Here is a 20,314-nt window from a genome sequence, read left to right on the forward strand (position 1 = left end):
CATTCGGCTATTGTGCCCGTCACTGACATTGATTTCGGGATATTTAACATGTGTATTTGATTTTCTGCATGCATATACACACGAAGGGAGTTTAGGCACTAGCAGATCTGCTTGTCTGTTAACCTTGGAGATCAGAAAAACCTCCACCCTTTACCCACCAGGCGCCGTGACTGGGATTTGAACCTGGGACCCTCAAAGTCCAGTGCTGTAACTGTGCCCATCAGCCAGTGAAGTAAAGTCTGACTTTTAGCCACTTGGTTATTGATGTGAAGGGGATGCCGTGCTGTGCCAGGACGGCAAGACGAGGTTAGAGTTCTTGTTTTGCAACATCTCCATTGGCTCCCTGTCTCACACAGGATAAAGTATAAGATCAGCACTCTATGTTATAAATATATTCACAAATCTGTCCCCTCGTATCTTTGTGGCTGCCTTCACCTCTACAGTCCATCTCGCTCTCTACGGTCGGCTTCAAATCCACTCTGTTTACGCACACCCAGATTCAAACACTCCACTGTTGGATGCCATTCTTTCTCTGTCTCTGGACCTTGCATTTGGAATGAACTTCTTTCACTACGTCAGGTCTCCACACTCAGCTCTTTCAAGTCTGGCCTTAAAACCCACCTCTTCACAAGATAGCCTCCCTCCCCTGCCTCTTCCTTGTCTTCAGTTTCTTCAGTTTTAGAGTTATGCATGCGTGTGAATGACTGGTGTGAAAGTGCTTAGATTTGTCTCTGCACAAGATTCAGCGCTATATAAATACTATCATTATCATTATTATTATTATTATTATTATGTTTCAAAGGGAATGTAATCATCAACAGGCAGGCAGATGCTGAAGTAAGGGGTTGAGGTGATTTATTCCTTTTCAGGGGACGATGGGATGGGCTAAGCTCAACGTGGAGCCAAGTCAGCTTGAAGTAAAGACAACTTGAAGTAAAGAAACCCTTCTCAAAGTGACAAAGGCCATCAGAACAAAATTACTGCTGCACTGAGTGTTACGGCAGAACTGCCCACTTCAGAATGCAGATGTGAACTGGCCACTCCAGAATGGAGATGTGATCACCAAAAAATAAAAGCAGCTCACAATTACAGTGTCAAAGTTCACATGACACCTATCTCCAAAAGATCCTTACAAAAAAGGGACTAAACTACTTCAAAACTGTATCATAAAACAATGTAAAATTTGCTCCCCTTTACTGACATTATACTGATTAAAACAAACTGATTATAAGCAACTAATAACTTACAACACATAAATTCTTTACAACTTATGATAACAATCGAACTCAGCCAATACTTAGGTCTTAACACTGTTACATACTTACTTTTTAACTCTGCTACATTGAGCCCATCAAACAGGTTTGTTGCTTATTAAACCTGCAAACCTGCTGAATGCTGAAATGATTTGTTCCTTAGTGTGTTCCTTGCGTGCTTAGTCAGGCCTTGAGTGCATGCTTGTACTTTTGTATATGTGTCAGAGTGGATTTCTGCAAGAGAATTTTTCCAGAGGGCAACACTTACTTTGCCATGGGTTCTTTACCAGTGCGGGTAGTGTGTGCTGCACACGTGACGCTCATTTTGATTTTCCAGTCAAACTTGGTAGCGACCAGGATTCGAATCCAGACCCTTACTGACACTGCATTGGCAGCTGAACGTATTGACCTTCTTCTTCTTCTTCTGCGTTCATGGGCTACAATCCCATGTTCACTCGTATGTACACAAGTGGGCTTTTACATGGATAACCATTTTTACCCCCACCATGTAGGCAGCCATACTCCGCTTTCGGGGACTTGCATGCTGGGTATGTTCTTGTTTCCATAACCCACTGAACGCTGACATGGATTACAGGATCTTTAATGTGCGTATTTGATCATCTACTTGCATTTACACACAAAGGGGGTTCAGGCACAAGCAGGTCTGCACATTTGTTGACCTGAGAAATTGGAAAAATCTCCACCCTTTACCCACCAGGCGTTGTCACCGAGATTCGAACCCGGGATCCTCAGATTGAAAGTCCAGCGCTTTAACCGCTCGGCTGTTGCGCCCATCAAAAATGTATTGACCATTCTGCTTCCTTCCTCCCTCGTCCTTTTTACATATCGGCAAAGTAAATATTGCATCTGACGTCACCTGCTGACATTGTATTACAGTGCCACCTACCGCTGACGTTGGGGAAAGGGAGGTCACGGCTGTAATTGGAGAGCCGCTTTCGCTGAGGTGTGAAGTTCAAGGTCATCCGCTGCCGTCTGTTTCCTGGCTTCACAATGTAAACAAAATAATCTGTTTTTATTCTTCAGTGTGTCTGTTGAGAATAGTTGGTAGTCTGAGAATAGGTAGTTCAGTTTGCTGTTGAGAATAGTTAGTAGTCTGATAACAGTTCAGTGTGTTTGTTGAGAATAGTTGGTAGTCTGAGAATAGATAGTTCGGTTTGCTGTTGAGAATAGTTACTAGTCTGATAACAGTTCAGTGTGTTTGTTGAGAATAGTTGGTAGTCTGAGAATAGATAGTTTTGTGTTTCTGTTGAGAATAGTTGGTAGTCTGAGAATAGGTAATTCTGTGTGTCTGTTGAGAATAGTTGGTAGTCTGAGAATAGATACTTTGAGAATAGTTGGTAGACTGAGAACAGATACTTCAGTGTGTTTGTTGAGAATAGTTTGTGGACTGAGAATAGATACTTCAGTGTGTTTGTTGAGAATAGTTTGCGGACTGAGAATAGATAGTTTTGTGTGTCTGTTGAGAATAGTTGGTCGTCTGAGAATAGATAATTCTGTGTTTCTGTTGAGAATAGTTGGTAAACTGAAAATAGACAGTTTTGTGTGTCTGTTGAGAATAGTTGGTAGACTGAAAATAGATAGTTTTGTGTGTCTGTTGAGAATAGTTTGTAGTCTGAGAATAGATAATTCTGTGTTTCTGTTGAGAATAGTTGGTAGTCTGAGAATAGATACTTTGTGTCTGTTGAGAATAGTTGGTAGTCTGAGAATAGATACTTTGTGTCTGTTGAGAATAGTTGGTAGTCTGAGAATAGATACTTTGCATCTGTTGAGATTAGTTGGTAGTATGAGAATAGATACTTTGTGTCTGTTGAGAATAGTTGGTAGTCTGAGAATAGATAGTTTGTGTCTGTTGAGAATAGTTGGTAGTCTGAGAATAGATACTTTGCGTCTGTTGAGAATAGTTGGTAGTCTGAGAATAGATACTTTGCGTCTGTTGAGAATAGTTGGTAGTCTGAGAATAGATAGTTTGTGTCTGTTAAGAATAGTTTGTAGTCTGAGAATAGATACTTGAGTGTGTCTGTTGAGAATAGATAACAGTAGCTGTCTGAATAGAACTACTTTTTTTTTTCTTCTTTTTTTTCAGCATGTGAAATTATGAATGAACAAAGTGGATCAGAATGTGTGTACTTTGTGTGTGTGTTTTATGATGTCCATGACTTAAATCTGTTTTATGTATGGAAAAGATGATATAGAGTAATATATAGCTGATTATTGGGACAGACAGACAAGTACATAAACAAATCCAATCAGCGTACCTCTGTTCAACAATCGAAACAAATAAACAATCAGAACGTCTTAACTCACTCCGGACGATGGAACACTATAGCGTTCCTGACGTAAGGTAGCATTCCAGACGACGGAACGCTATGGCGGTTTCGACAAAAAAAAAAAAATTGTCCATGTTTTCCTCATGGGGTAGCATAAAAATCACAGCTGCACCAGGCATTGCAGATGTGTCAAGGGTCGAATGGAAAGTTTCTTCGTAAGGTTTCCGTGACTATACACTTGCTGGCCAGCCATTGACCTTGGTACCCCACATGACAAGCTAATCTGCATACGTATTGAAAATGGTGTCGCAGGCGATAGAAGTGGAAATTTTTTGAGCAAACTAGATCACGACAGCGGTTTTTTACTGCTGCTGAAGTGATTGAAATGCTTCAAACTGAAGGTTTCGACATCGACGAGGATGATGAAGACGTTGAATAAAGTATCTGCAGTGAAGAAAGCTGCCAGCAAAAAGGTACTGACAGTGACTCAGCTTCTGAGGGCTGTGAAGAGAGGGAGGGGGGCGGGTGTACACATGATGTTAGAAGAGGGGTCAGTGGGTCAAGTACAGGGAGTTTCATTCAGTTACTTTGTGTTTTGTATTTTTTGTGATTTGTTTCTTAACCCTAACAAATGGGTCATCTGCAGGGGAAAGCAAGGGAGAAAACTTCTTCCGGAGTGAGTTAAGAATGTTTTTTCTTTAACTCTTTCACCTCCACAGGTGACTTAGTCAACTAGAGAGTGTTCCGCCATAGATGTCTTAAGCCTCCCAGAGTGAGTTAAGAATGTTTTTTTCTTTAACTCTTTCACCTCCACAGGTGACTAAGTCAACTAGAGAGTGTTCCGCCATAGATGTCTTAAGTCTTCCGGACTGAGTTAAGAATGTTTTTTCTTTAACTCTTTCACCTCCACAGGTGACTAAGTCAGCTAGAGATTGTTCCGCCATAGATGTCTTAAGTCTTCCGGACTGAGTTAAGAATGTTTTTTCTTTAACTCTTTCACCTCCACAGGTGACTAAGTCAGCTAGAGAGTGTTCCGCCATAGATGTCTTAAGTCTTCCGGACTGAGTTAAGAATGTTTTTTCTTTAACTCTTTCACCTCCACAGGTGACTAAGTCAGCTAGAGAGTGTTCCGGCATAGATGTCTTAAGTCTTCCGGACTGAGTTAAGAATGTTTTTTCTTTAACTCTTTCACCTCCACAGGTGACTAAGTCAGCTAGAGAGTGTTCCGCCATAGATGTCTTAAGTCTTCCGGACTGAGTTAAGAATGTTTTTTCTTTAACTCTTTCACCTCCACAGGTGACTAAGTCAGCTAGAGAGTGTTCCGCCATAGATGTCTTAAGTCTTCCGGAGTGAGTTAAGAATGTTTTTTCTTTAACTCTTTCACCTCCACAGGTGACTAAGTCAGCTAGAGATTGTTCCGCCATTGATGTCTTAAGTCTTCCGGACTGAGTTAAAAATGTTTTTTCTTTAACTCTTTCACCTCCACAGGTGACTAAGTCAGCTAGAGATTGTTCCGCCATAGATGTCTTAAGTCTTCCGGACTGAGTTAAGAATGTTTTCTCTTTAACTCTTTCACCTCCACAGGTGACTTAGTCAACTAGAGAGTGTTCCGCCATAGATGTCTTAAGTCTTCCGGACTGAGTTAAGAATGTTTTCTCTTTAACTCTTTCACCTCCACAGGTGACTAAGTCAACTAGAGAGTGTTCCGCCATAGATGTCTTAAGTCTTCCGGAGTGAGTTAAGAATGTTTTTTCTTTAACTCTTTCACCTCCACAGGTGACTAAGTCAGCTAGAGAGTGTTCCGCCATAGATGTCTTCAGTCTTCCGGACTGAGTTAAGAATGTTTTTTCTTTAACTCTTTCACCTCCACAGGTGACTAAGTCAGCTAGAGAGTGTTCCGCCATAGATGTCTTAAGTCTTCCGGACTGAGTTAAGAATGTTTTTTCTTTAACTCTTTCACCTCCACAGGTGACTAAGTCAACTAGAGAGTGTTCCGCCATAGATGTCTTAAGTCTTCCGGAGTGAGTTAAGAATGTTTTTTCTTTAACTCTTTCACTTCCACAGGTGACTAAGTCAACTAGAGATTGTTCCGCCATAGATGTCTTAAGTCTTCCGGACTGAGTTAAGAATGTTTTTTCTTTAACTCTTTCACCTCCACAGGTGACTAAGTCAGCTAGAGATTGTTCCGCCATTGATGTCTTAAGTCTTCCGGAGTGAGTTAAGAATGTTTTTTCTTTAACTCTTTCATTTCCACAGGTGACTTAGTCAACTAGAGAGTGTTCCGCCATAGATGTCTTAAGTCTTCCGGACTGAGTTAAGAATGTTTTCTCTTTAACTCTTTCACCTCCACAGGTGACTAAGTCAGCTAGAGAGTGTTCCGCCATAGATGTCTTAAGCCTCCCAGAGTGAGTTAAGAATGTTTTTTTCTTTAACTCTTTCACCTCCACAGGTGACTAAGTCAACTAGAGAGTGTTCCGCCATAGATGTCTTAAGTCTTCCGGACTGAGTTAAGAATGTTTTTTCTTTAACTCTTTCACCTCCACAGGTGACTAAGTCAGCTAGAGAGTGTTCCGCCATAAATGTCTTAAGTCTTCCGGACTGAGTTAAGAATGTTTTTTCTTTAACTCTTTCACCTCCACAGGTGACTAAGTCAGCTAGAGATTGTTCCGCCATTGATGTCTTAAGTCTTCCGGAGTGAGTTGAGAATGTTTTTTCTTTAACTCTTTCACCTCCACAGGTGACTAAGTCAGCTAGAGAGTGTTCCGCCATAGATGTCTTAAGTCAGCATCAAGGGGTCATGTTAAAAGGACCATTTTTCACATTGTAACAAAGCTTGACAGCTGCAGCCAGTGTCCTGCCAATAGAACAATGACTAACCTTTCGCCCCCTGGCCTAGTTTGAAGTAAACTTTGTGTTTTTTTTAAGTAAACTGTGTCGTTTTCACATGAGCTGAAGCCTGTGACTTAGAGCTTTCGAGTCTTAAAATTTTTGGTGCTGGGGAGTGTTTTTCACACAGAAACTTGGTGGTGAAAGAGTTAAAATCTGACACAAAGGCACAACACTCCATGCAGATGCTGTGTAGTATTTCCCGTCAATCCTTGCACACAGGCAAAGACAAAGTTACAGAAAATGCAGCGTGAAAACGCATCTCAAATCACGTCTCATTAAAGTATTGTCTTGTGCATATGGCTACTCTGTTTCATGTTTGATGTACATAAATTTGGAACTGTTGATAAAAAATCAAAAGTTTAAGAATTCGTGGGTTGTACAATTTCTGTCTTTCGCGTTGTGGTGACTTTTTTATCTTTACGTTACTTTGTCCTTAAAATACACATACTTTGGTTCAAGCAGTTGGTATTAAGACGCATTCTGTAGCTGAAGTGACCCCTGTACCTTGGGCGCAGTGGTTCAGTATTATGAAAATGAGTCACTTCCACACACATGGGAACTGAAAAGCGTACCTGGAAATTGGGCTTTTTCTTTATAATCATCAGATAACGTCGCTCATTTCAATTTGAAGGGAACGGGAAATGTGGACGAGCGGTTCATGAATGCAGACAACACGTCCGTCCTGTTCCCAGACTTCACCTGGGCCATGTCCGGACAGTACACCTGTGTTGCTACCAACCTGGAGGACACGGCCATGGCAACTGTCACCGTCCACACCCAGGGTGAGTTGTTGTCGTGATTAACACCACCAGACGGGCGCAATAGTCGAACGGTTAAAGTGTTGGACTGTCAATCTGAGGGTCCCGGGTTCGAATCTTGGTGACGGCACCAGGTGGGTAAAGGGTGGAGATTTTTCCAATTTCCCAGGTCATCATAATTATGTGCAGACCTGCTCAGTGCCTGAACCCCTTCGTGTGTATATGCAAGCAGAAGATCAAATACGCACATTGAAGATCCTTTTATCCTTGTCAGCATTCGATGGGTAATGGAAACAATAACATATCCAGCATGCATACCCCGAAAATGGAGTATGGCTGCTTACATGGCGGGGTAAAAACAGTCATAGACATAAAAGCCCACTTGTGTACATGCAAGTGAACATGGGAGTTGCGGCCCACAGACGAAGAAGAAGAAGATACCACCCAAGTGTATTTGTATTTGTATTCCTTTTTGTCACAACAGATTTCTCTGTGTGAAATTCGGGCTGCTCTCCCCAGGGAGAGCGCGTCGCTACACTACAGCGCCACCCATTTTTTTGCATTTTTTCCTGCGTGCAGTTTTATTTGTTTTTCCTGTCTAAGTGGATTTTTCTACAGAATTTTGCCAGGAACAACCCTTTTGTTGCCGTAGGTTCTTTTACATGCGCTAAGTGCATGCTGCACACGGGACCTCGGTTTATCGTCTCATCCGAATGACTAGTGTCCAGACCACCACTCAAGGTCTAATGAAGGGGGAGAAAATATCGGCGGCTGAGCCGTGATTTCAACCAGCGCCCTCAGATTCTCTCGCTTCCTAGGCGGACGCGTTACCTCTAGGCCATCACTCCACTCAGCGGCAGTGCAGGGCCTCCTCTGGTGTGTGGCCTCCTGGCGACCTAACATGTGATAATGATGGTGAATTCTGCTTGCCAGTCAAAACATTGATGGCACGCACTAGCGATAGGACTCCTTTGATGGAACTGAGGATAGTTCACTCACATGATGATGAATTTGTTTTGTCTGGAATTTTATATGTTTTTTTTTTTTTTTTAATTGATTCAGCATTTTAAATCCCTTGATGTTTGTAACTTGAGGAAGACAGAATAGAGATACATACATATGTATGTATGTATGAATGTATGTATGCTTTTATTGTACGTACAAGTTTGTAGGCGCATATGTATGTTTATTGTGCATTATTGTGAGTTGAAGACTGCGTGTGTTTCATATACATGTCTCTGTGGATTGTAAAGTGCTTTGTGCAATGAGGAAAGCACTGATAAATGTCCAGTTATTATTGTTAGTAGTATTATTAAATCATTTTATCCGACTGACTGGCATCCAGACCACTACTGAAAGTCCAGTGTTTGGAGGGAGGAGGAAATACTGGCGACTGTGGGGATCGAACTAGGTGCATTCATATTCTCTCGCTTTACTACTAGGCCAACGTGCCACATTGTGGGGTTGTTTTTTTGACTCACTTGTGTAAACAAAGTGAGTCTATGTTTTAACCTGGTATTCGGTTGTCTGTGTGTGTGTCTGTGTGTCCGTGGTAAACTTTAACATTGACATTTTCTCTGCAAATACTTTGTCAGTTGACACCAAATTAGGCATAAAAATAGGACAAATTCAGTTCTTTCCAATCATCTTGTTTAAAACAATATTGCACCTCTGGGATGGGCACAAACATTTTTTAAAAAAGCCTAATTATATGCAAACTGCATTTACTGTTATATTTATATTTTTTGTATTCTCTAAACTTGGCACTTTGACCTCTTATTCTGACACAACAACAAGAGGAGTCATTATTATCATTTTTTGTTCAAACAGGAACTTCTTTTGCAAAGCATGGAATTTTTATTTATTTTGCAAATGTTTTGGTGCAGATAGTAAAAAAGGGAAATTACTCTGTAATTAATGCTAGGGGACTTAATTTATCACAAGTGAGTCTTGAAGGCCTTGCCTCTCTTGTTTTTTCTTTCTTTACTTCCAGTGAAGCCCAGAGTGTTGGAGATCCAGGGCGACACCAGCGTGAACGTCGGCCGATCCCTCCACCTGACCTGTCGGGTCGAAGGGCGACCTGCACCGGAGGTCACGTGGCGACACAATGGGAGCACGGTGACGCCCACCCTGGACGGCCGAGTGGGGTTCCCCTACCCAGGTTCCATCCTCGTCAAGCTGGTCACCAGAGAGGATGGGGGTGAGCTGGTCTTCGTTGTCTTCTTTGTTCGTTCGTTCGTTCGGGGTCTGCGACTCTCGTTCACTAGTATATATGAGTGGGTTTTTATATTTATGACTGTTTCTACCCCTGCCATGAAGGCAGTCATACTCTGTTTTCTCCGGGGTGGTGGGGAAGTCGGTGGATGCCAGTTATGTTCTTGATTCCTTAACCCACTGAACGCTGACATGGATTACGGGATCTTCAACGTGCGTATTTGATCTTCTGCATGTGTAAACACACGAAGGGGGGTTCAGGCACTGGCAGGTCTGCTCATCTGTTGGCTTGACCTGGGAGATAGGAAAAATCTCCACCCTTTACCCACCAGGCGCCATGGCAGGGATTTGAACCGGGGACCCTCACATTGAAAGTCCAACCTTTAACCACTCGGCTGTTGCATCTATCAGGGATGAGATGGTTATTGAATGATAATCAGTCATGTCAGACTATTCTTCCTCTTCTTCTGTGTTCACTCGTATGCACACGAGTGGGCTTTTACGTGTATGACCGTTTTTACCCCGCCATGTAGGCAGCCATACTCCGTTTTCGGGGGTGTGCATGCTGGGTATGTTCTTGTTTCCATAACCCACCGAACGCTGACATGGATTATAGGATCTTTAACGTGCGTATTGGATCTTCTGCTTGCATGTACACACGAAGGGGGTTCAGGCACTAGCAGGTCTGCGCATATGTTGACCTGGGAGATCGTAAAAATCTCCACCCTTTTCCCACCAGGCGCCGTCACCGTGATTCGAACCCGGGACCCTCAGATTGATAGTCCAACACTTTAACCACTCGGCTATTGCGCCCGTCATGTCAGACTATGACTCTCAGGGCCCAAAGTTTGATGACAGAGGGGAGACTGTCTTGCCTTAGTTACATCCCCACTCTCTCAGCCAAGAGGGTTTTAGGACAGTCAGTGTTGAGATGGATTCCAAAGACCAGCTAGCCCCCAGTGCTGCTGCTCTGTGGCGTGCGCGCGCGCGCATGTGTGTGTATGTGTGTGTATGTGTGTGGTGAGTGCATATGTTAATGTGTGTGCTTCAAGAATCATGGAGAGTGACAGTGATAGGACGACAAAGATTTCAGCCTGTGTTACAACGATTTTGATGTAGAACGTGACAAAGCTAAAGCATAACCTATTTCTTGTCATCATACCAAGTTTTAGGCCAGTCTGTCGACAAGTGACTTTGCTGTGGTTCATTTTGTTCCAATACCTGTTCCCTGGTCAGTTTTTCTAGGTGTCCTGAATGGGTTAAAATAGCCAGTGTGTGTGTGTGTGTGGTGTGGTATGTGTGTGTGTGTGTGTGGTTTGTGTGGTGTGTGTGTGTGTCCAGGTCTGTACAGGTGCGTGGTTAGCAGTCCCATTGGAAACAACAGTCGTGTTATCAGCGTCGTCATCATTGGTAAGTTCGTTCCCAGGTATGCTATTTTGATTCACTGTGCCTTCAGATTTAACGGATGGAAGTTAATGAGGACATCATGGCAGAAGCGCACTCTCTGTGAACATGGGTGCACAAGCACACACACACACACACACACACACACACACACACACACTTGCACATGCGAACACACATACACACACACAAGTATCAGTATCAGTAGCTCAAGAAGGCGTCACTGCGTTCGGACAAATCTATATATGCTAAACCACATCTGCTAAGCAGATGACTGACCAGTAGCGTAACCCAACGCACTTAGTCAGGTTTTTTTGGGAAAAAAAAGCAAATGAATATTGAGAAAAAAAAGAAAAAAAGAAAGAAAGAAAGAAAATAAAATGAAATAAAATAATATAAAATTAGATTGATTAAAAAAAAAAAGGTCGATAAAGATGAAATAAAAAGATAAATAAGTAGGTAGGTAGACAGATGATAAAAAAAAATAAAAAGAAAGATAGATGAATATTTACATATAAAAAATGAAAAGAAAAAAACACACACACAACAAACAAACAAATGCAAACAAGCATGTGGGCACACACATACACACACACACACACACACACACACACACACACACACACACACATACACACTGCTAAACATTTCTGTGTTTTCTATAACAAGCCTTTTCACCTGATGCAGAATTCCCCCTTCATTTCCCCCACGTTATTTGAAGAAAATATTTCAAGAGTTGAAAGTAAAACAAAGCAAAAAGAAGAAGAAAGAAAAGGAAACAAACGAAAGCAGCAAGGGTCTTCAATTTACAACTCTTTTCTTTTTTTTGACTCACTTGTGTAAACAAAGTGAGTCTATGTTTTAACCCGGTGTTCGGTTGTCTGTGTGTGTGTGTGTGTGTCGTGTGTCTGTGTGTCCGTGGTAAACTTTAACATTGACATTTTCTCTGCAAATACTTTGTCAGTTGACACCAAATTAGGCATAAAAATAGGAAAAATTCAGTTCTTTCCAGTCATCTTGTTTAAAACAATATTGCACCTCTGGGATGGGCACAAAAAAAAAAAAAAAAAATGAAGCCTAATTATATGCAAACTGCATTTACTGTTATATTTATATTTTTTGTATTCTCTAAACTTGGCACTTTGACTCTGATACTCTGACACAACAACAAGAGGAGTCTTTATTATCATTTTTTGTTCAAACAGGAACTTCTTTTGCTAAGCATGGAATTTTTATTTATTTTGCAAACGTTTTGGTGCAGATAGTAAAAAAGGGAAATTACTCTGTAATTAATGCTAGGGGACTTAATTTATCACAAGTGAGTCTTGAAGGCCTTGCCTCTCTTGTTGTTTGTATTCATTTATTGATTTTTTTACATCTTCCCATTTTCCCTGAACTGATGGGCTGGAGTATTTCTGTGTTAAACAGATATCTGTTCTGACATTTTGACCATTTTCTTCTTTCGGTCGTTTTTCCCTTATTTCACTTTATTTCAGTGTTAAGACATGCACTTCAGTTCAGGGGCCCTAGGAGTCCAGCCACAAACATTTCAGTGTTTAAAAAAAAAATCAGTTGCTCCCGCACCACACATTTGAACTTCTGTTTTGTTTGTTGTTATTTTAATCATCTCCCTTGATTGGAATTCTTTTTTTTCCTAATATTTTTAATCATTCAGCGTTTTTAGAATGCCCTCCCCCCTCCAAAAACAAAACAAAATAAAACCATGATACTAAATGATACGGATTCAATTCATCATATTAAATAAGTTGGAAGGTTGCAATAGCCGAATGGTCAAAGCGTTGGACTTTCAATCTGAGGGTCCCGGATTCGAATCTCGGTGACAGCGCCTGGTGGGTAAAAGGGTGGAGATTTTTCCAATCTCCCAGGTCAACATATGTGCAGACCTGCTAGTGCCTCAGTTCCCTTTGTGTGTATACGCAAGCAGAAGATCAAATATGCACGTTAAAGATCCTGTAATCCATGTCAGCATTCGGTGAGTCATAGAAGCAATAACACACCCAGCATGCACACCCCCAAAAGCGGAGTATGGCAGCATACATGGTAGGGTGAAAGCTCTGCTTGATGTAGCCTTTCGGTGACCTGGTAAAACCAGGGAATGGAGACGCACATACACATGCTGAAAAAAATCTCCATGAATATCAGACGAAAGTGTGTCTGCAAACCCTCCCAATCGTCTGCTTTTTTTTTTTTTTTTTGCCTTCCCAGTCCATTCCCCTTTCTTTTCTCCAGCAAGCTGTGACACTTTTTTTCCCTTTTCCTTGGTCTATGATACACTATCTGTGCTGTTTTGCTCTGCGCGATTAACTAGTTTGCAATATTGTTAACAATGGGGCGGGCACTATCTGTCCAATCTGTGGGGAAGCCTGTATGGCCTTTTTTTATATATTGTTTTGTTGTTTGGTTTTGAAGTATTTTAAAAAAAATGATTGCCTTTAGGAGCTTAGTGGTTAAGATGACAAGTCATAAACAGTGTTGCTCAGTAATTTATTTTCTTCTTCTTCAGATGTGATTAGAGTTTTGTGTTTGACGTGGTTTCATTATTATTATTATTATTATTTTTATTTTTTAAAGTTGGGCAGTCCTGATATGGCAGCGTATGGTCAGCAGGTTGCGATATGAGATGTCGTCTGTCGTTTCAGAACCTCCCCGACCCCCCAAGCTGTTGGAGGTGGAGACAGTGTCGGTGAACTCTGTGTTGCTGAGGTGGCAGCACGTGTTCCAGGCTCCCAACACCACGGTGACCGCCTTCATCATCCACTATTGGAAAAGGTAATGGATGTTTCGATTTATTTACTGTTGGAAAAGGTTATGGATGCCTTCATCATCCACTGTTGGAAAAGGTAATGGATGTCTTCATCATCCACTGTTGGAAAAGGTAATGGACGTCTTCATCATAATGGACGTCTTCATTATAATGGATGTCTTCATTATCCACTGTTGGAAAAGGTAATGGACGTCTTCATCATAATGGATGTCTTCATCATAATGGATGTCTTCATCATCCACTGTTGGAAAAGGTAATGGACGTCTTCATCATAATGGACGTCTTCATCATAATGGATGTCTTCATCATAATGGACGTCTTCATCATCCACTGTTGGAAAAGGTAATGGACGTCTTCATCATAATGGACGTCTTCATCATCCACTGTTGGAAGAGGTAATGGACGTCTTCATCATCCACTGTTGGAAAAGGTAATGGACTTCTTCATCATCCACTGTTGGAAAAGGTAATGGACGTCTTCATCATAATGGACGTCTTCATCATCCACTGTAGGAAAAGGTAATGGACGTCTTCATCATCCACTGTAGGAAAAGGTAATGGACGTCTTCATCATCCACTGTTGGAAAAGGTAATGGACCTCTTCATCATAATGGACGTCTTCATCATCCACTGTAGGAAAAGGTAATGGACCTCTTCATCATAATGGACGTCTTCATCATCCACTGTAGGAAAAGGTAATGGACGTCTTCATCATCCACTGTAGGAAAAGGTAATGGATGTCTTCATCATCCACTGTTGGAAAAGGAAATGGATGTCTTCCTCATCCACTGTAGGAAAAGGAAATGGATGTCTTCCTCATCCACTGTAGGAAAAGGTAATGGATGTCTTCATCATCCACTGTTGGAAAAGGTAATGGACCTCTTCATCATAATGGACGTCTTCATCATCCACTGTTGGAAAAGGTAATGGACGTCTTCATCATCCACTGTAGGAAAAGGTAATGGACGTCTTCATCATCCACTACAGGAAAAGGTAATGGACGTCTTCATCATCCACTACAGGAAAAGGTAATGGACGTCTTCATCATCCACTACAGGAAAAGGTAATGGACGTCTTCATCATTCTCTGTTGGAAAAGGTAATGGACGTCTTCATCATCCACTGTTGGAAAAGGTAATGGACGTCTTCATCATAATGGACGTCTTCATCATCCACTGTAGGAAAAGGTAATGGACGTCTTCATCATAATGGATGTCTTCATCATCCACTGTTGGAAAAGGTAATGAATGTCTTGATCATTCACTTTCGGGAAAGGTTATGGATGCCTTCATCAACGACTGTTGGAAAAGGTAATGGATGTCTTACGTCTTCATCATCCACTACAGATGGACGTCTTTATCATCCACTACTGGAAAAGGTTGAAAATTTTAGTTGTATTTGAATGCTGCACACGCGACCTCGGTTTTATCATCTCATCTGAATGAGTAACGTCCAGACCACCACTCAAGGTCTAGTGGAATGGAAGAAAATATCGGCGGCTGATCTGTGATTCGAACCAGCTTGTTCAGATTCTCTTGCTTCCTAGGCAGACGTGTTACCTCTAGGCCATCACTCCACATTTCATTTTGATTAGAGTTGTCAATGAAATTGTCACACACACACCCCACCCCCTCCACCCCCTCCTACTTGTCAAAGGGCTTTTTTGCTGAATGGACAGTAAAATATGTCGGGTTTTAAAATTGGAAAAGGTAATGAAGCGTTAGTGATGGCGAAGGATTTCTCTGTTTTTATGTGTGTGTGTGATAGGGATGGAGGGAGGGATGACTGTACAAAAACTCAAATATTTTAAAAATTGAAAACAGAATTTCATCAGTCAAAAAAGCATTTTTTCTGTTTTGCTTGTAAATGAGTGAACACATTTTTTTTTCAACTGTCAACCAGGGTTGGCGTATTTATGGTAGTCAACTCTCCCAAGTTATCCCCCTTGGTGACGGAAAAGGAAGTGGAAGGTTTGGAAGCTGGAACGGAATACGTCTTCACAGTGTCTGCGGAGAACTCGGCAGGGGAAGGAATCCACAGCAATTCGTTGACGGCCACTACCTTTGAATCAGGTGGGAATACTTTGATGATTGATGGGATTGATTGATCATCTTGTCGTTTTTTTGTTGCTGTTTTTTAAACGTCATATTTGCTTCTACTTTTTTTTTTGTTTGTTTCTTTTTTTTTTGTCTGTTACAGTCTGCTTGTATGTGTTTGTTCATTGTACGGCTATTGTATTTGATAGTGAGCCCTGTGTCAAGTGTGTTCAATATTTTGAATTAATTGCATGAAAAATGTACTATCTAAAATTACGTTTAAATAACATACTTACCGTGACCCAAATTTAAGACCCTCCCGTCCTCCCCGCTTCCTGTTCTCCCTGCTCGCTGCGCTGGTGATGGCATATTGCTGTCAAAAGAGGGCGCTAGCTAGCGGGACAAAGGGGAGGTTACCTACTTCCGGGAGGTTATCGGCCGTAGTTGCTTTCGTTTTCTCCGCATAAGCGGATAGTAGTTTGCACAGGACAAGAATGTCAGACCCCTGCCGGAGTCTGCACTAGCTCTCTCTCACTCACACACACACACACACACACTCTCTCTCACTCACACACACACACACACACTCTCTCTCTCTCACTCACATTCTCACACACACACACACACTCTCCTCTCTCTGTCTCCACCTCACACACCATGTATATGCCTTCAGGCCCCTCAGCACCGAGAAACGTGAGAGTGGTCTCCACCACAGCCACCACCGCCACTGTCATCTGGGAACTACCGTCAGAACCCAACGGCAACATCCAGCGCTACCAGCTTCAGTTTAAAGCGCACAACGAAACAGGTGGGTGCAGTTCAGTTCAGTTACTCAAGGAGGCATCACTGCGTTCGGACAAATCCATACACGCTACACCACTTCTGCTGAGCCGATGGCTGACTAGCAGCATAACCCAATGCGCTTAGTCAGGCCTTGAGAAGGGAAAAAAAAAGTGCATAATGGATACATCATTTAATTAAGTGACAAATGAATGCACAAATGAATAAATGAAACTGAAACAGCTGGGCGCACTGACAAGGAAACAAAACGTGTCGGCATTTAACTCTCTCCGGACGAAGGAATGCTCACGCATTCCTACACAAAACGTATTCAGATTCAGGACGAAGGAATGGAATAGCATTCTCTGAAAGTAAAATTCCATCATGCGCTGTACACGTGATTTTGTGATTAGCCAAGCAGAGTGCGCTATTCTGGGTCACTCCACAATCGAACAGTATGATTGGTCAGCCTGGGATGTGTGGCCCGTCTCGCACACACGCCGACAAAGTCACTGACCAGTAATCTGCTCGCGTGCCAGCCTGTTAGCAAAGCGGGCTCTTCTCAGAATGTTGTGAAGCGAACAAGGCAGTGACGGCAATGTTTTAGGGTTGCCGAAGTACTTGAAATGCTACAAACTGAAGGGTCGGACATTGAAGAGGTGGATGATGACGAAGAAGAAAGCGAATTTAATTCAGAAAGCGAGCATGGGTATGGTGATTCGGGGTGAAAAATTGGCAGTATTTTCTACATATGGCAAAACTTTAAAAATAAGATGAGAAATTTGAATTTTTTTATATATGTAATAGCTCAACACATAATAAACCAGTTCTGAAAGTTTCATTTTCTTACACAGTATTTTGCATTTTTTGTAATTTTTTTCCAAACCCTTACAAATGGGCCGTCTGTGGGGAAAAGCAAGGGAGAAAACTTGTCGTCCCGAGTGAGTTAAGGTTGTCCAGAAAGCGGCTTGAACGTGGGAAGGACAAGAACACTGTTGTGTGCTTTGTGGGATGAGTTTGTTTATTATGCAGGTTGTTTATTATGCTGGTTGTTACTCTTTACAGGGTGTGTGTGTTTGGGGATGAGTGTGTGCATATGTGTGTGGGTGGGTGGGTGTGAGTGTGTGACAGTGTTCCCTTCATTATATTTTTTATGATGATGATGGTCCGTTGATTAGTATTATAATCATCATTAGTAGTAGTAGTAGTAGTAGTGTGTGGTAGTGGCTAGTATTTACTATTGTAATTATTGTTGTGTCTTATCGTTACTGTTTTTGTTGTCACAAGGACAGATTGGAAGACTAGGCAATGCCTAAAATCTTTATCCTTGAGTAATAAAGTTTTTGAATCTTGAATCTTTAACATAAAATTCAGACTATTAGTCGGAACTTTTTCTTTCAACTTTGACCCCTGCGGCTAAGATAACGATGCTGCTTGTTTATGGGTTTTCCCGATGACATGTTCAGGTCAAATCAAGTGTTGCTGTCAGTCTCCAGTCTATTTTTAGGATCACATTAGTTTTCAAAACTGGGTTTGACTCTTCGTGAATTCACAGCACACTGTAAAAGTGTGCTAGCGTTAACTGTTCATGTATTTTCCTTTTTGATTTACACATGGTCCTTATGCACATGAAACATTCAGTTGATCGCCCTTGCTCAGACAACTTCCATCATGCTGGAAACATGACACAGTGCTTATGATGCAGCTTTCAAACTGAAGGCGATCGACTTTCTCAATTTTGAGATGTTTTTGCACATGTTTATGTACTGTTTGTTGTTTTTGGTGGAACATTAGCGGCTCGTAAACCGCTGCGGCTTATGTGTGAATAAATTCCCATTTTCTTTCAAAATTTTAAGGGGGTGCGGATTATATAACGATGTGCTCAATAGCCTGGTTTTTTGGGTTTGTTTGGTTTTTTTTACAATACTTACTCAAGCCCTTCACGTAATTGTATTATATTCCTGTGTTCAGATTACTCCATCCTGAGCATAACCAGCTCACCGTCTCCCAGCCAGACTGTGAGGTTGGAGAAACTGGATCCGAACACGGCGTACGACGTGCGTGTACGTGGCGCCAACTGGTGGAGAGGGGACACGCTGTGGGGACTATTTTCTGCGCCCATCTCTCTGCGTACTAACATGTCTGGTGAGTGGTGTTGTTCGGTTTGTTTTGTCTTTGTGGGTGTGGGGACTATGTTCTTCTCCCTTCTTTTTGTGTACTAATATGTCTAGTGAGTTAGGGTTTGTCATTTTGGTTTTTTGTTGTTAGTGTTTTTTTTGGGGGTGTGGGGGTGGGGTGCAAAGGGGGTGTGGGAGGGGCGGGGAGGGAGGAATTGGGAAGTGGAGCAGGTGAAAGCTGGCAGTTGGGGAACCCTGGATGTTTTGATCTGTGTGTGCTGTGTATGTAAACTGTACAGGTGCGTGTGGTTGACATGTATGTGCTGCGTGCTACACTATAGATGTGTGTGTTTGACATGTGTTTGGTGTGTGTGCACACTGTACACGTGTATGTTTGCCATGTGTGTCATATTTGCACACAGTAGGTGTGTATGTTTGACATGTGTTTGTGCTGTGTGTATACACGATAGGTGTGTATGTTTGAAATGTGTGTACTGTGTATATACACAATAGGTGGGTATGTTTGACATGTGTGTGCTCTGCATGTACAATTAGGTGTATGTGTTTGATAAGAGTGTAGTGTGTATGTACTATATTGGTGTGTGTGTTTGATTTGAGTGTGTTGCGTATGTGCACTATATAGGTGTGTATGTATATGCACTGTATCGGGTGTGTATGGATGTTCATGACCTAGGTGTGTATGTATGTGCACTGCATTGAGTGTGTATGGATGTTCATGACCTAGGTGTGTATGTATGTGCACTGCATTGAGTGTGTATGGATGTTCATTACCTAGGTGTGTATGTATGTGCACTATATTGGGTGTGTATGGATGTTCATTACCTAGGTGTGTATGTATGTGCACTGTATAGGTGTGTATGTTTGATCTGTGTGTGTGGTTTGTATGTACACTATATTGGTGTATGTGTGTTGTCGTTATGCTCTATACTCCAATAGGAGTGAGAGGATCATTAAAACTTGAATTTGGTGTCATATACCGTACCATGTCAAACTGATGACAAACTAGGCCTATCAGTTTGCTCTGCTTGGCCAAATTTCGCACGGCTAACAGTGAAAAGATGATCCGTCTTGCCCAGTCCGCTCTTAGCCAATCAAACGCCTCTAAAAGCTACAAGTGCTGAATCATTCCTTTGGCCAAGGCTCTCAACGCGGAATGAAACTTGAAACTTTGATCTATGTGTGGTGTGTATGTACTCTATGTAGATGTGTATGTTCGACATGTGTGTGATGTGTATGTGCACTATATAGGTGTGTGTGTGTGTGTTTGATCTGTGTGCATGTGGCCACAACAGCGCCCTCGGCACCTCCAGCCGATGTCCAGGTATCTGTGCTGGGTCCTTACTCTGTGCAAGTCACCTGGCAGGTGAGGTACACACACGACACCCATCCTGCTGTCTGCATGATGTACCTGACAGAGGGGCTGTGGGGAGAGGGGGAGAGAGAGGGTGTGAAAGAAAGGGAGAGGGGAGAGAAGGAAGAGATGGGGAGGGAGAGAGAGAGAGAGAAGGGGGGAGAGGGAGAGAGAGAGGGACGGGGGGAGGGAGAGAGAGAGGGACGGTGGGAGGGAGAGAGAGAGAGGGACGGTGGGAGGGAGAGAAAGAGAGAGGGAAGACAGAGGGGCTGGGGGAGAGGGGGAGAGAGAGGGTGTGAAAGAAAGGGAGGGGGGAGAGAAGGAAGAGATGGGGAGGGAGAGAGAGAGAGAGAAGGGGGGAGAGGGAGAGAGAGAGGGACGGGGGGAGGGAGAGAGAGAGGGACGGTGGGAGGGAGAGAG

General features: G+C 42.4%; 1 protein-coding gene across 1 annotated transcript in view; it reads left to right on the top strand.

The window, feature by feature from the left end:
* The window catches only part of LOC143275983 (contactin-1-like), a 102,697-nt gene that overhangs the window by 33,792 nt on the left and 48,591 nt on the right, over positions 1–20,314 (top strand). Inside the window, exons 11-19 of the mRNA XM_076580342.1 lie at positions 2,151–2,266; positions 7,062–7,212; positions 9,182–9,388; positions 10,744–10,812; positions 13,467–13,596; positions 15,492–15,661; positions 16,299–16,433; positions 18,377–18,550; positions 19,836–19,906. Coding sequence (XP_076436457.1) covers positions 2,151–2,266; positions 7,062–7,212; positions 9,182–9,388; positions 10,744–10,812; positions 13,467–13,596; positions 15,492–15,661; positions 16,299–16,433; positions 18,377–18,550; positions 19,836–19,906 — 1,223 coding nt within the window. The remainder of the gene's footprint in view (positions 1–2,150; positions 2,267–7,061; positions 7,213–9,181; positions 9,389–10,743; positions 10,813–13,466; positions 13,597–15,491; positions 15,662–16,298; positions 16,434–18,376; positions 18,551–19,835; positions 19,907–20,314) is intronic.

The sequence above is a fragment of the Babylonia areolata genome, chromosome 31 (assembly GCF_041734735.1).
Source record: "Babylonia areolata isolate BAREFJ2019XMU chromosome 31, ASM4173473v1, whole genome shotgun sequence".
Taxonomy (NCBI): Eukaryota; Metazoa; Mollusca; class Gastropoda; order Neogastropoda; family Buccinidae; genus Babylonia; species Babylonia areolata.